This window comes from Rhamphochromis longiceps, linkage group LG3, assembly GCF_057381845.1.
Source record: "Rhamphochromis longiceps isolate RC_006_pf linkage group LG3, R_longiceps_female_GT1.1, whole genome shotgun sequence".
NCBI lineage: Eukaryota > Metazoa > Chordata > Actinopteri > Cichliformes > Cichlidae > Rhamphochromis > Rhamphochromis longiceps.
In genome coordinates, this window is record NC_140559.1 from 51,385,871 (window position 1) to 51,400,935 (window position 15,065).

At 41.7% G+C, this 15,065-nt stretch overlaps 1 protein-coding gene across 3 annotated transcripts in view; it reads right to left on the reverse strand.

The window, feature by feature from the left end:
* Positions 1-9,087, reverse strand: part of LOC146675158 (sodium/potassium/calcium exchanger 2-like) — a 51,156-nt gene extending 42,069 nt beyond the window's left edge. For 2 of the 3 annotated variants that reach the window (XM_085400257.1, XM_085400256.1), the window contains exons 1-2: positions 8,952-9,087; positions 6,829-7,905 (exon numbers count right to left, since the gene is read on the reverse strand). In XM_085400257.1, coding sequence (XP_085256383.1) covers positions 6,829-7,731 — 903 coding nt within the window. In that variant the 5' untranslated portion in view covers positions 7,732-7,905; positions 8,952-9,087. The remainder of the gene's footprint in view (positions 1-6,828; positions 7,906-8,951) is intronic. The other variant, XM_085400258.1, reaches the window with a different exon arrangement.
* Positions 9,088-15,065: the final 5,978 nt, after the last annotated feature.

The window sequence follows — 15,065 nt, forward strand, 5'->3', positions numbered from 1 at the left end:
CTTGCTGCGCACTTGTCTCTCTCTCTCTCTGCATCTATTTCTATACTGTATGTGCTCACAAAGATGTGTCCATATTACTGTAAAATGGCACGAACGGATGGAAAAAACACAGAAAACTAACCTTTCTTTAAAAAAAATAAATAAAAGGATATGAAAAGATTGATGAGTCATCATGCTAAACAATGCTCAGGTATTAGTTGTAGGGTTTTTCTACTAACCATTATATGAGCATCTCTAACCTTGGGCCTGAAATGAACACACAGAAAGATTATTGACTCCGTCGGCGCCTCTTTTTCATTTTGCTCAAAAGCAAGGTCCTTTCTACAACTTTGCTTTTAAAGGATAAAACCATAAATCTCACTACTTTCAAAGAAGTACACCACCGTGCAGCCGAAGGACAGAGATGAGACGCCCAATCCTCTAGAATCTCGCTGTACACTGGAAAGTGGGGTTAATGTTTCCTGCGTTTTTGCACAAAACACGCTCTAATTAAAATGCGCATTTCAAGAGGATTTCCCAGAAATTAGCCTGGCAACTCACTTTTATTATCCTTTCGAGCCTAAAATAGCAATATGAAACAGATGTAGTTTATAATTTATGCTCAGCAGTGTCCATCTGGACTTTGCTAAAAAGGAGTGTGCAGCCCGTCATGACGGTAGATAATCCCACGGATGCGTAATACGAGGCAAAGAGTTCTCGCAGTGCGGTGTGGGAAGAAAAGCAGCACAGCAAGCAGCCATGCAACAACTGGTTTTCATGTGTGAATATACTGAAGGCGCAGAGCGTCATCGGCATGTGCAGCACTGGTGCCCGAATGTCCAAATCCACGGGGAGGAAAGCAGTCTGCTCTCTGCACAGAACATGCTTTGTAACCGATCTTTTGAAGCACGTCCTGATGGAAGATCTTGCCTCCGTGACGCTATTTATAGCTTGGTAATGCATCAGAGGTCGCACCTTCCATCTCAGCAGTAGCAACAACTGCATCGATACACACCGGCTCATCTGACACTGATGATAGCAGGAATCTAATAGTACGGTCGAATGCAGATTCTGACTTTGACTCCAGTCTGCAGGGTCTGGTCGAGTATCTCAATTCTGCTGTGACACTTTTTATTGTGCTTGATTGTTGACAGCCTTCTGTTACTTATCTCTCATTTCACGATCTCTGCTGTTGTGTTTAGTGGAATAGCATGATGCAGTACACTGTACAAGGACATTAACCATTTAATTTCTTTAACGTGACTTCACCACATTCATCCAGAAATGCCGTGTCTTTCATAAAACCATCATGCGCAAAGTGTCGGGTAATCGGATCTGCCTGAGCCAATATTTTCAAAAGCAGCCTTTCAGTTCATCAGCTGAAACAATGTGAGAGGTCACAGGATAATGTGATAGCAATAGGCCTGGGTTAGCCAGGCAAGGTGATCCAGAGGAGGCAGTCAGGATGATGGCCTCCAGATGACAAAAGACCCTTTTTGGTCCGTGTTCAGCCAGATTAGGTTCTTTAAATAGTTACTTTTTTATAGTGTGGTTAGGATGCCAGCATTGATTGGCTTGGCTTACTGGGCTGTTGGACAAATGATTGCTGTGGTGGGACACCATCAGCATGCCAATCCAACTCTACTACACACGTATCTGCTGTTTTTGCAGTAAAAAATAGCCAAAGTTAAGAGCAGCACTTATCTATCTTGCAGTGGCATGACGATCCAAGCTTGTGAGGCTAAAGACAGACCTACTATTTCTACTGCGACCTCGAACTGTGTCTGTACAGTCTGCCCATTAAGGATTTACTGGATGTGTGGGTGACAAGCATTTAGATGGGGTGGAAAATTAATCAAGCACTGGGTGGCCTCCTTTGGCCCCAGTGCACATACTAAGTGACCCAGCATTTTGCAATCAAACTGTACACAGGCTTGAGTTGACTCCGTCACATAAAGTCACTTAATTCAGGACCACATTAAGTAGATTCACTATAAGAAAACAGATGAAAGTTAACAGCAGTGTTACAGTAAAGTGGCCCATCTTTGACCCACAAACCATCATAGCTAAGGGCGCAGATATGCACAACGCTGAAGTCACCTTTCATCACCATCCTGAGAAGTTTAGCTTAAGGCATACAGCACATGTCAAAACAACAGTGGCACACAACATATACTGAAAGCAAACACATATTCTGCAATACTTTTAGAGACAGAGAACTGACACTATGAAATCAGTATTTCAAAATAATCATTTCTATAAATTTAAAGGATACCACGAGTCAAACTCCATTTGGAACTGGTTAGAGAATACACATTTTTCCGTAAGGCAAAAACAAAATTTATACAACTCTCATGAGCATTATCTCTAGAGACAACCTTTATTTTTCCAACACAACCTGAACTCTAAGGAAAGCTTACACATTATTTCTTTAAGAATAAGGAATAAGGAATAGTTCTCTTTCTTAAAGGACATTTTAAAGCAATTTTTTGGGTGTTGGCTGCCTTTTAATCTTTTCTCTGTCAAGATGATCCAACACTGCTTCAATAAGGCTGAGGTCCAGGCTATGGGGAGGCCAATCCATGACTTACACTTTCCACTTTGTGTTTTTCCAATTGAGGTATGCTTCTACTGCAGTGGCAGTGTGTTTAGGATCGATGCTATGCTGAAAAATTACGATATTTCTAATCAAATGCTTTCCAGGTGATATTGCCTAATGGGTCAAAATCTGATGCTACTTTTCAACTGGGATAACAGCCCCAACAAATTTGTCAGGTCCTTGCCGGATATTTTTCCTAAGCACATGAATTTCCGCTATTGTTAATCTGCTGTACATATCTTTTTAGTCCTGCCACGTATGCTGCCATGATTCATAGGTCAGTGTAAGTATTAATGTTGTCTTAAAAAACATTCTTCTGAAAACTGCCAGGTAGAAGGACTGGACTGAAAATGAGCTAAAATCTGAATAAAGACTTTGAAAGACACTTCAGAAAGCCTGGAGAGATACTGGTTAAGATTCATCCCATATGAAGAAATTAAATATTTCTTATTATCTATTTTGAAATCCTTACTGCAAAATTTCAACAATAACAACAATAATAGCAGTAAATAACGTTCAACTTTAGTGTCATCTCTACCATCTAAACCCCAAAGACACTCTGTAATATTAAACAGAAATAAGAAGAATAAAACTCATTAACAGCAGGTAAGGATTATACCACAGAAGTTAATATGGCCTTAAGGTAGCAACCCAACTCTGTGGGCAAGTGTACTTATTGTGAGATTAAGCAACAGCTAATTACTCACTAGGTAAACAGAAGTACTAGCTACCATCAGGAAATGAAAAGGTAAATGCTTCCTTCCAATATCTGCTTGTTTCAAAGTTGTGGACATGTGGTCTTACAATGTGTGTTACTAAGCTTTTACATCACTTATTCCAATAAATTGTTTAAGCATTGCCTTTTATAACACCAGATATATTTGAAAGGGATCACTAAAATAAACTGAGCTTCCTTAGCATTAGCACCCATTAGCTTTCCAGGCTACTTTGAAAACTTAGCAAAGTTAGCGACATGCAGTACTGTAAGCTTAGCTGTAAATTTAGCTGGTGCTGTCTCTTGTGCAATGATGGAGAGAAAGCAGGAGCTAAAATTACAGCTATGTTAGCAATATAAACTTAAAGGATGAGCATGCTATGTCAAACTGCCATAACTTATCATATCAGTTGCACCTAACTAGTCTGATGTTACCCAAAGAACGTTAATGCTAAATGCTAATGTTCTGCTAGTAGTCACATAAACTTGAAAACATTCTTTAAGATTCATATTTTGGGAGTGAATGCATCCATTCACTTGTGCTAGCAGAGTTTATTTTCCACCTCCAAGTAATTCATTCATTGCCTGGTAAATAAGATTGAACTAAACTTCAAGTGCAGCCAAGATTAGCCTGCTGGAAGGAGTGTGAAACCCTTCATATGTTTTCACTCCCCAAACAACGTGAAGCCTTGAACTTGTTAAAATTCAAAGGTGCTGCTCTCCTATTTTACTGCATGTCCAGGTCGGGGTAAGTGCTGACCATTCATAGTTGTGCAAATTGGATTAAGAGATTATAGAAAATTGCACAAACTGATGATAAAACAACTGTACGCATATAACTTTCAGTAGCCTGTGCGTGGCTGTGGCAGTTCTCTTATTGTCATACTAAAAATGTTAAATCTAGGCCCACGGGATTAAATAAAAAAGAAGAAAGGAGAAAAAAAGTTTGACACCTCTGATTTGTCCAGTGATCGAAAAGCCAACAAAGCTCTCACCGGTTAACTTTCTGCCTGGAAGCTAAAGCATTACTTTCTGTGAAAATACGAGAAACAAAGTCATCTATTTTTATGTTACTGGGAGCAGAATAAACAAGACACACAAAAGAAACCCTTTGTGACAGAAAAAAAAAAAGAAAAAAAAAAAAAAAAAGAGCAAGAACGTGGTACAAGCAGTTATGTAATGTGATGAAAGGTAGCAGTCACAGATGGTACAAAACTCACGGATGACTTCTAAATGCAGAACACCAAGCTGGGGGTTCACGTCAAACTCAGGATCTAATATTTCATAGCACTTACGGCATACATGCAGGATTAAACGGCTAGCTGCCAATTATCTTACCAAGCAACCCTCACATATCACAGCACAACATTTCTCTCCTGTTTAACAGTAACACAAAAGTGACACCCCAATCTCTTAAAGAACCAAATAATCTCAGGGAAGCCCCCCCTTTGTTAAACCATGTGTTTTACTCAAGGACATGGGACATAACTATACAGCCCAGCGTCCCTTCCATTGCAAGACTGCACCGCACCGCTGTATGGAGGATTAGGAACACCTTTGAACACATCCACAACAATGAACAGATTTAAGGGCTACTCAGTTCATCACAAAAAAAAAAGCAAAAATAAGACTCAGTTTTATCTTGCCTAACATTTTTATGACTCATCGTACCATCCATCGCTCACGTATGAACTTGAGCATACACACATACACACGCGCGCCTGCTCGTATCAATTAATTCTCAAAATAACACTCGTGCCTTGAAATACACACGTCCCGAAAGTGTCAAAGCTTGATTAAACAAGGGTGTTTAGATGATTATGTTCTAATAATATTTGTGCCTTTGCAGTTCTATTAACCCTGTCGACCCAGACTGCAAAACAAAAAGAGGTCAACAGACAGCCTATATAAGTAATTATTTAATAATAATAATATTGGCATTTTTCACACATTTTGCTTCCTTCATAAGGGCGGATGCTGAGACTTGCAGCGTCGTATCGCTGTCCTCAATATAAGAGAGAGGAAAAAGCTCAGTTTGTTGTAAGGAATGCTGAGATGATGAAGGGTTTTAATCGAATCATCTGTCTTGCTCCCATTTTTTTCTCCCCTCTGTTAGAAGTTGCTTTAACGACAGACACAACACACGCGCAAGCTTCTCTGAGCCAAAGTTCCCAGAATCCATTGCAATTCAAGGTCAACTGACTCTTTTTCTGGCACTTGGCAAGTGCAGTTTTTTTTCTTGTGCATTATATGAAAACAATACAGCTTAAACAGCACACAGGTGCAAAAGGTAACTGCTTACATGAAGTGGGTGAATTTAAACAAAAAAAGAAAAGAACAGATCAGTTTATTTAAGTGTTTAAGTTTTTGAACAGCAGACAGGTGCTACCGACTTCGAGTTTTTCCCTCAGCATTGTGTAACCTGCTGTTTAAATATCACTTATGTACTTAGAATAAATCCCGATTTAGTGAAAGCTTTACAATGCATCCTTCTCCAAATTTCATTTCCATCTCATGTCACAAAGAAATCTAAATTCATCCGGATAATCTCTACACAAGTATCAAATTGCAGTGCGGTGTCTTTTGCCCTCAAGTGTCATTGGTGGGGGGGGTGAAAGTGAAATGAAGCAACACAGCGATTTTGACTGTTTTTATCCGGGAAGTATTTGATGTTTAAGCCTTCAAGCGAGGAAGGAAAAGAAAAAAAAAAAAGAATTCCACTTAAGAGTAAATGTGAAGACACTCGCACAGGGTTGCCGTGCCAATTCTGAAGCCATTTACTTGGCGTGGTTTACCTCATCAAGCTGCGTGCGTTTGTGCGCTTCACGTGACAGTTTGGTTTTTTATGTGAGAAATCTTTAACTGCAGGAGAAAAAAAAGAAAGAAAGAAAGAAAGAAAGAAAGAAAGAAAGAAAGAAAGAAAGAAAGAAAGAAAGAAAGAAAGAAAGAAAGAAAGAAAGAAAATCGCTCCTGAGATTTTCCAAAGCATTTGGTTGTCAGACTGGGAAACAATTTGTAGAGCTTAACCCAGAATTACACATTTGATTCTGTTTTATTAATCCCACAGTGGAATACAGTATGCCAGCCCTGCACAGCAGCGACGAGTGAATCATACTGATGTACAATCAGTTTAGCAGTTGAAAGTGCTCCATCCTCAACGCCCACAGAGTTTTGATTATTTTTGAAATAATGAGCGTGTGCGATGGAAGACAGTAAAGCATATGTTTGGCATCACCAGTCACATCCTGGAAGATCTAAGAGATAAGTGAGGAGACAATGGTTCTATTTGAGAGAAAGGCGTTAGATACATATCATTTTAAAGCATGTCTCCACAGACAATTTAGGTTTGGGTTATCAGAGCAAGTCTGACTTTATTAGAGTAGCATCTAAAGCTGCGTGGAATGACTGAAAGGGATGAATGTGCCCATACCAGAGGAGACATCCGAGGTCATTTCTAGCAGCCAAAAATACTAAAACTAACGTCTGCACACCTACTTTAACTTCTTTATTGTTTGAAACTATCATTTCAACTCACCTTGGGTTGTACCTCTACTTCTACCACTTGGTTCTTGTTCATGCAATCTTTGACAAATCCTTCGACATTGCTGTTGAACTTCATGAAGATCACATAGGCGGCGTAGCCCGTGAGCAGCGTGATACTTTCCCACATGGAGATGACGTTATCCAGGAAGAAGATGATGAGCAAGATCAGATCCAGGATATAGAAGGATACGTCACGGAAGAGCGGCCACCACGTCAAGTTGAGGATCTCCTTGGAGAAGATGGCGCACATCCCAATGACAAAGAGGATGTTGAAGACGGCCGAGCCCACGATGGTCCCGATGCCCACATTGCTGTGCGAGATGAAAACGCCAATGACGGAGGTGAAGAGTTCTGGAGCTGATCCTCCCGCAGCCATGAAGGTGGCGCCCGCAACGTCATCGGAAATGGTCAGCTTTTCTGTGATGACTGTCAGCGCCGGGACAAAGAACTCGTCGCACACGATGGCTAACGCGATGAACATGTAGATCATGCCAAACATGTGGAGGACCACTGCTCCTTGGCGCCTCTGGGAGAGGGTAAAAATGTCTGGTGGGTACTCCCCCTGGCTGTCGTTGCTATCTGCTGTAGATTTCATGGCTATTGGCATGTCAGCTGACACGTTGGGGTCTCTCTGGTGTTGGGTAAAAAGTAGGGTCCTGTGTGGGGCCGACTGATGGAGACTCTCCTGGGGGAGCACTGGCTCGCTGACACCTCCTGAGTTCCAGGCAAAGGCACTGTAGGAGACAGCACTTAAGGCCACCAGACTGAAGGCCAACCCCAAGATTCGTGTGGGCCTGAACTTTTTCCTCAGACACCGACGGCCCAGCTGCTTACAGGCAGGACCCAATATGGGTCTTGGCTCTGGAGAATCCATGCAGGGTTGATCCGACCCCATGTCTATGCAGCTTTTGGTGTCCTCTCTCTCAATAGGTGCGCAGAAGAGGGGAGAGTGGCGGAGCAAGTTTCACCGGAGACAACGCATCATGTCGTGTTTGGTTTCAAACTAACTGAATTGACAGTAGGTGTTTCCCAGGGTCTGGTTTGCCAAATGATGTCGTCATATTCGCCTCTGATGGACAGAACAAGGAAGAAAAAAAAATGAATACCGAGTGAGGGAAATTGAAGAGGTGATTTTGATATTTTACACAAGGTTTATTTGGTTGGTTATTAGTGGTCCTAAAAATCTAAGATAAATTAATAATTTGTAATCATTCTATCATAGTCAAACTAAACACACTAACATTAAACAACCAGTAAATCAGTGTCACTGTGGAAGACTCCACTATAAACCCACTCCCCAAAAAACATCAGGCTATAAGGAGACATGTAGCAAACAAGATCCAAGAATTAGAGCCATGCACGTGCGGCTTACTCTGCTTAAAGCATTTTTAATACATATGACACGGACACTGTTTTGAACTGTTTCCATCTGAGAGGATGGAGGCAAGCAGTTAAACAAAGACGCATATTAAGGAAAAATACATGCAGAATTCACATGATCTGAAGTCTGAACATTTGCACGCAAATCCACCATGACTTTGTCATTTTTGGCCTCACAGCGGAACACCATAAGCCCCCCTACTACCGAGTGTATTTCTGAATCAACAGCACTCCACGTTTCCAAGTAAACCAATTCAAACCACAAGATATGCGAGCAGAGAGAAAACTTATCTCACTGACAGATTGATTGCAGCTGATCCTGATCGAACCCTTTCAATTCTGATTTTATCCAGCTGTTCAACAAAAATCATAATGAGTTTTTAAATGTATTTATCTATTTCCTGGGACAATATCAACGCAAAAGGCCGACGGTTTACGGACACCACAGGGCTGCAGTCCAAGATTGTAAACATGTAGCCTCCGACGACGCTGCGCAAGCGGAAGCACATCAAAACACGCACGCCGTGTCCTATTTGACTTTTCACTGATGCTGCACGGATGGTCTGACATACCAGCCCCACTGACAACTCTTTCCCCCCGTCTGCCCTTCATTAATGCATTCGCCCTTTCAGGGGTATCACCACATCAGAAACAGCTCTAAGCATCACCCTCACGAACGTTAAGTTCCCTGCCGCGGAGCATGACGCGTGGACAGGCTGCAGACCGCGTCCTTACCTTTGAAAGAGGCGAGAAAACAGCCGCACGGCACAGCAGCAGTTGCAGCAGGTTGAAATTAGGAAATCGTCTCCGTTGCCCTCTTGCTCTCATTGAGCAAAGTGTGACCGGTCTGAGCTCTCCAGCGACAGAGGAGGAGCTTTAGATTGAGGGGTGGGGTGAGTGTTGGGGAGGTGAAGAATGCGCTCACCTCTCTCCCTCAGAGCAGCAGCAGCATCTCTGCCGTCTGGGATGACAAAGAGAGAAAAAAATCTCCCAGTCGAAACGACCTCTCTAAAGTGGCAGAATATTGTGCTGGGCAGGGCTGACCACGTGAACCTGGCGGTTTATTATTAAAGCCAGGTAAGCGGCAGACAGCGCATCCGTCCCTCCGCTGATCACGCAGTGGTGATGTTTCATTTTGAGGGAGGAGTTGCCGTGGTTACACAGCAAAGGCAGTATTTCCACTGATCCCCCTCCCCCGATGGCGGAACAGGTGGATATGCCTCAGCTTAGAAAATTTGTGTGCATGGCTGGGGTCACCTCAAGGTTACATGCGCGTGATGGATCCATTTCTTAAAGATAACCCTGGAGCCAAGCGATGCAGCACCGCTCATTTTAAAGAGCATGCTCCAGATAGAATTCAGCCTCTCTTTTTTTAAACCCCCCCGCCCCCAAATTACACCTCTGCTCGGTTTTGGGAAGGTTTGGTTTCTTGCCAAGTGTTTAATGAGATCATTCAGGTCCGCTGTCACATCTTTCTGTTCATCGTGGAAGAGGCTCTGCCCCAGCAGCTTAGCTTGGCTTACCTCAAGATGTAGAAAACAAGAGTAAAACGCAGCTGTTCTGTTTTCTTTCTTTTGCTTGTATGTTTAAACTTTACCGCATGATTATTTACTGGACTGATTTGTAATAATGTGCATTTACTTCCTGGTAGAGCGCGATCAATACATCAGCCCCCAGATTAGCTACTTGATTAGCTATATTATTTTTTATTGGTGGTGGGGTGTGTGTGTGGGGGTGGCACTGGATAGATGACAGGGAAGAAACACCCTTCATGAGTTTTGATATTGCATATTTTGTCCGCTAGAGGGCGCTTTCTTCTGTTGGCCACAGGACAAAACACAAACAACCAGCTCATCCCAGCAGTAAAAGAGTAAAAGAGTTATCCACTTAAATAATTACATTTAGCAATTTTTTTTAGGGAAACCTGTTAATGTATCATGTGTCTAAGAGGAGAAAAAATGGCGAATGTTTCAAATTTTCAAATCACCAAAAATCGATATCAGTCTTAAAAATCCCATATCAGCAATTGTCTACTTCCTGCAGTTTCACTAATTCATTTTCCCCTTCACATTTACTTGGCAAAGAGTTGAACAATATATTATGGATTAATCTGCACACTTAAGCCAGTTACCTTAACACCTCTTTCAATCATCACGTTTAACTACCTTTATAAAAGAAAAATAATTTCACATTCTTTAAATAGGAAATGTTTCTTTTGTGTCTTTTGGGACTTGTCTCTGTCTGTTGTAATGTTTCCAGCCCACCTGGAGGCAATGCAAACAGAAACTGAGTATAGCAGATTTAGCTCACCTGAAACCTTGGCTGATTGTGACCTACACCCGTTTTCACGCCTTGGCTCATGTGATTAGGTAGAGGATCATAAGGGGGTCCTTTGTCCCTCTTCGGGGGGAAACTCCCACAGGGTTTAAATCTGGGACTCTCCACCATTTGACCCTAGAACTGAAGAAGCTTCTCGGATGAGAGGTGAAACGTCTTCAAGCAACTTAATGAAGTCCAGACGCTTTTCTTTCCAAGCTCCTTAGAGTACGATGACCTGGATGACTGAGAACCTTCACAGACGACTTCCAGTGATCGAGAGGCGAATGATTGCAAGACCTGAAAGACGACAGTGGCCAACTTTAAATCTAATATGGTCATTTTTTATAAACTTTAAAGATCACATGAGCTTTATTGGAGAGTGGCAAGTAGAGTATGTACCCCTCTACACTGAAAGGAGCCAGTTGAGGTGCTTCAGGCATCTGATTAGGATGGCTCCTGGATGCCTTCTAGGTGAGATGTTTCAGGTATCCCCAGCTGGGAGGAGACTTGGATGAGACCCAGGACATGCTGGGTGGAACATGTTTCTCTGCTGCCTATACCAGTCTCCTTTGGTGTCCCCACAGACAAGCGGATGAGCTGGAGAAGGTGGCCTGGGAGAGGGAAGTCTAGACATCTCCTCAGACTGCTGCTCTGCAGGCCAGACCCAGATAAATAGCTGAAAATGAATGAATGGATGGATGAGCGTCATATTCCAATTTGTTCATTTTTTAATATGTCAGCCCATGCCACCTCTTCATCTCACAAAACCCTGCAGTAGTACACGGGGTAGCCATGATTCCCCCTCATGTCAAATAAGTCCCCAGCTACTTAGTAGCCTGTGGGACAATTCCTGTTGGACTGACACAGACAAATAATCTTTATGCAGTGTGACAAAGTATGTGTGACACTAATGGTCTGGTGCTGTATGACAAATCACGATTCACTGACCTCATTGATTTCCCCCTCTGCTAACCTCTCTTGTACCCTGTGGCTGTTTCTTGTTACCTAACAGGAAACACAGAGGCAGAGAGATTTAACTTACATCACATTATTGATAGCATGATCTTTTGTGACCAGTAACCATTATGGTTTTTGGTAAGGGATTTATTTGCGAAGTGAGCAGCTCTTGTACTGGTTGTTTTGTAAATCTACAAATTTATTAATAATGCAAAAACCTGTGGAGTTCCCCCTATAGCCTGGGTCCAGGTAGGTGTGAAAGTAAATCAAGAAACCTGATCTAAGTATTGATTTAATGACACCAAATGGCCAATAGCTGAGCCATTTTCATGCTTCCACACCAGCAGCACATCCTGGACTGGACAGAAACATGTTGTTTTCTCTCTCATGGATAGACATGCATGAAATGTCTCAGGAAATATCTTACATTTGCTGAAGAAGCACTGACTTGGTTTTTGCAAATTAAGTGATCAGAATTTGGTGGTCAAAGGTCTAAATGACTTTGTCCTGCAGTCTCTTGAAAAACACACTTCTCTGTTCGATTTGGCCACACTTTAATTTGGGAACACTGGTGGGAAAACATGAGCCTATTTCATTCACACTTGCAGTCCTGCTGCACATGCAGTAGAGCAGCATCACAGGTAGACACACGATGGTGCAAGTTATAAGTGAAATTAGCACCATTATTGGAAAGTTAAACAGTGATAAATATTACATATTGCATTTATACAGTATGAATGTGAACATTGTCTGAAATACAGACATATTGGATATCTTTAGTTTTAAAAACTCGCCCAACCAAAATTCAGTATCAGTCGGGCTCTACTTAAGCTATAATTGAGCCAGTGTGAGATCATGGCTGCAAACTGACTACAGATCTGGACGGACAAGTATGTGCCTGGTTACTAGATCATACAACTCAGAACAGGCTTTTTAAATGTTTTTGACTTCTTCAGGGTTGTCTCCAACACAACCATATTGTCTGTAAGCGTGTTTTTCAATTCGTCCATATTTATGCCTATCAGATGAGATCCCATCCAAGCTGTCAGCTCTTTTTCAACAATAGTCCCACAGCACACACGCAAGCCTCTCTTCTACACCCCCAGCACCGAGCGCTCACAATCTGGCTCCGTGTCGAGGATAAAAGTGATGACTGGTCACGGGTCATTTGGGTTGCGGTACAGAGGAAGGGTGATGGTGGCAGTTGTTTTGATATGTCTGAAATAGGTACTGTGACAAAAACAAATGACCCCTCCCCTCCACACCAGGCCCACCCAACCTACCCTCACTTTGGCCTGACAGCTAAATCCAAGCCTTTGTGTCCCACATTGTTGTAAGGATTTGTGGGCATTGGGGCACGGTGGGGCGGATAGATAGGGTGATGATAACCAAGCAAGTTTTTTCTGGTGAAGAGGGAAGTACAACTGACTAAAGCAAAGTACTGAGTTAGAGCTATTAAACAAGCTTTTTGCTCTTATAGCTGAGGAAAGAAGTGAAATTGGAGTCTCAAGATAAGCTTTTTCTAAAAGACTTTCTCTGGATTAGATGTCGAAAGCCCCAAATTAATAACCCCACCCATCACAACCACAAGTCTCTACAAAGAGGCTTGAACAGACCACCTGCTCCTTAGGAAAAGGTGGAAATGAGATGCTCAGGAAGTGGCAAAAATGGCAGCATAAATATATTCAAAGCTCAGCATAAAACCAAGATTGTTCCAAGATAATGTGGGCGGGACCAATTTGTCTTAAAATGAGGGGGGGGATTCATTTTAGCAGAAGTAGTGCAAAAGGGATTAACGAAACGATAATCCACAAGCAGGTTTGATCGCCGGGTGCTGGGCTGATTAGATGCAAGCACACACTGTGAAAGTGAAACCCTGCTTTCATGGTATATGTTAGCGCACGTTAGTCCAAAACTTTTCAAACTGGTTTGTAATTTTTGATTTCTGTATTTTCTTTTGTTTATTTATTTTTTTAAACTACTCGTTGTACTAGGATGGGGTGAAGGTGTTACATCATTAACGTGCTGATGTTTGCTAGTACCGCTGAAGTTGTGTGTGTCACTGCACTCAAACAAAACTTTCTTTGCCCTCATAAGTATAAAGCAATAGTCTTAAGTAAAGTGCAACTGAAATATATGAAATCAGAAGGTTGATTTATCCAAATAATTATTCATTAAGGAAAATATGACTGGTATAATTGAATGTATACCAATCAAGTAAATGTCATTTGACCAGATTCCAATAACTTTAATGTTTTACATTGTACTTGTGTTGAAAAATCCCCTGTAAATTTACATTGAGTCAAATTGCAGTCAGCACTTTCTGCATTTTTATGAGTGTCGATTATGAGCTATTTGGAAATAAACCACAATACTGAGCAAACTGAAATCTGTTCAAATTTTTGAGACCGTAAAGCAAAACTCATTAAAGTTTATTCTGAGGGAATCGAAACACGTGCAATCCTCCCAGTATTGCTGAAACATTTCAATGAAACCTAAAGAAGTCAGCTTCCTGACCTTAAAAGTCACTGGACATGGTGCTTTCAATTCAATTTTATTTATATAGTACCCAAACAAAATAACAGTCATCTCAAAGCACTTTGTATTGTAGGGTAAAAATAATAGAGAAAACCCCAACAATCAAACAAACCCTTAGGAGCAAGCACTTGGCAACAGTGGGAAGGAAAAACACCTTTTTCACAGGAAGAAACCTTCAGCAGAACCAGGAAGTGGCAGCCATCTACCGTGACCAGTTTGGGCTGAGGAAGACAGGACAGAGGTATACTGGGGAAGAGAGCCAGACCACCCTGCTGCGTGCAACTTTTAATTATAAAACTGAAACTCTTTTAAATTAAAAACAAAACATGACCTGAACCACAGTGAAACGGCGGTTTTGTATTTTTGACCTGGTTAATCTTAACTATATTTTTATATAATTGTTCAGTACTTTGAATTTAACTAGTGTGTCCTCCAGAGTGTGTTATGGTCAAGATAGTCTGGAAAGTGACAGAGATGCTTCAAAAAGCTGAATTTCCTACGTGTGCCTTTTATGTCATTACCCTAAAGGTTCAGAGGAAACTTCAAAAAGCCCCGCACATTAACACTCGGGCTTGATTTAAAGCTACATTGTGCATTAAAGTAAGAAATACTATCATGAATGGATTTCTGTGCCGGGGTCATGAAGTCACCTGAAGCAAATCCAATCAATCTTTGCCTTTTGTGACCTTACTGTATTTAATAATGGCGGGGCAATGCTAAAGCAGAACAAGCAAGAAAAAAAATCATATCGATTTGCTCTCTTCATCCCTCATGTCACATTTCTAAAAGCAGGAGGGACAGCACGTGCGGGGTGTCCTTGTGACCTTTGGTGGTGCAAAATGCCTTTCAATATTTCATGGCTTTTTTTTTATCCATGGATGTTTGATGAGTGCCGGGTTTGAGTAAATAACAACCTGACAGTGCAGCAAATATTCTTTGGCTGTTATCTGCTATTGAGAAGCGTGGTGTGAAGGGGCACGGCATTGATACAGGGTGCGTGCTGCATTATAAGGTTAATCCTTATGTCAACAGCCC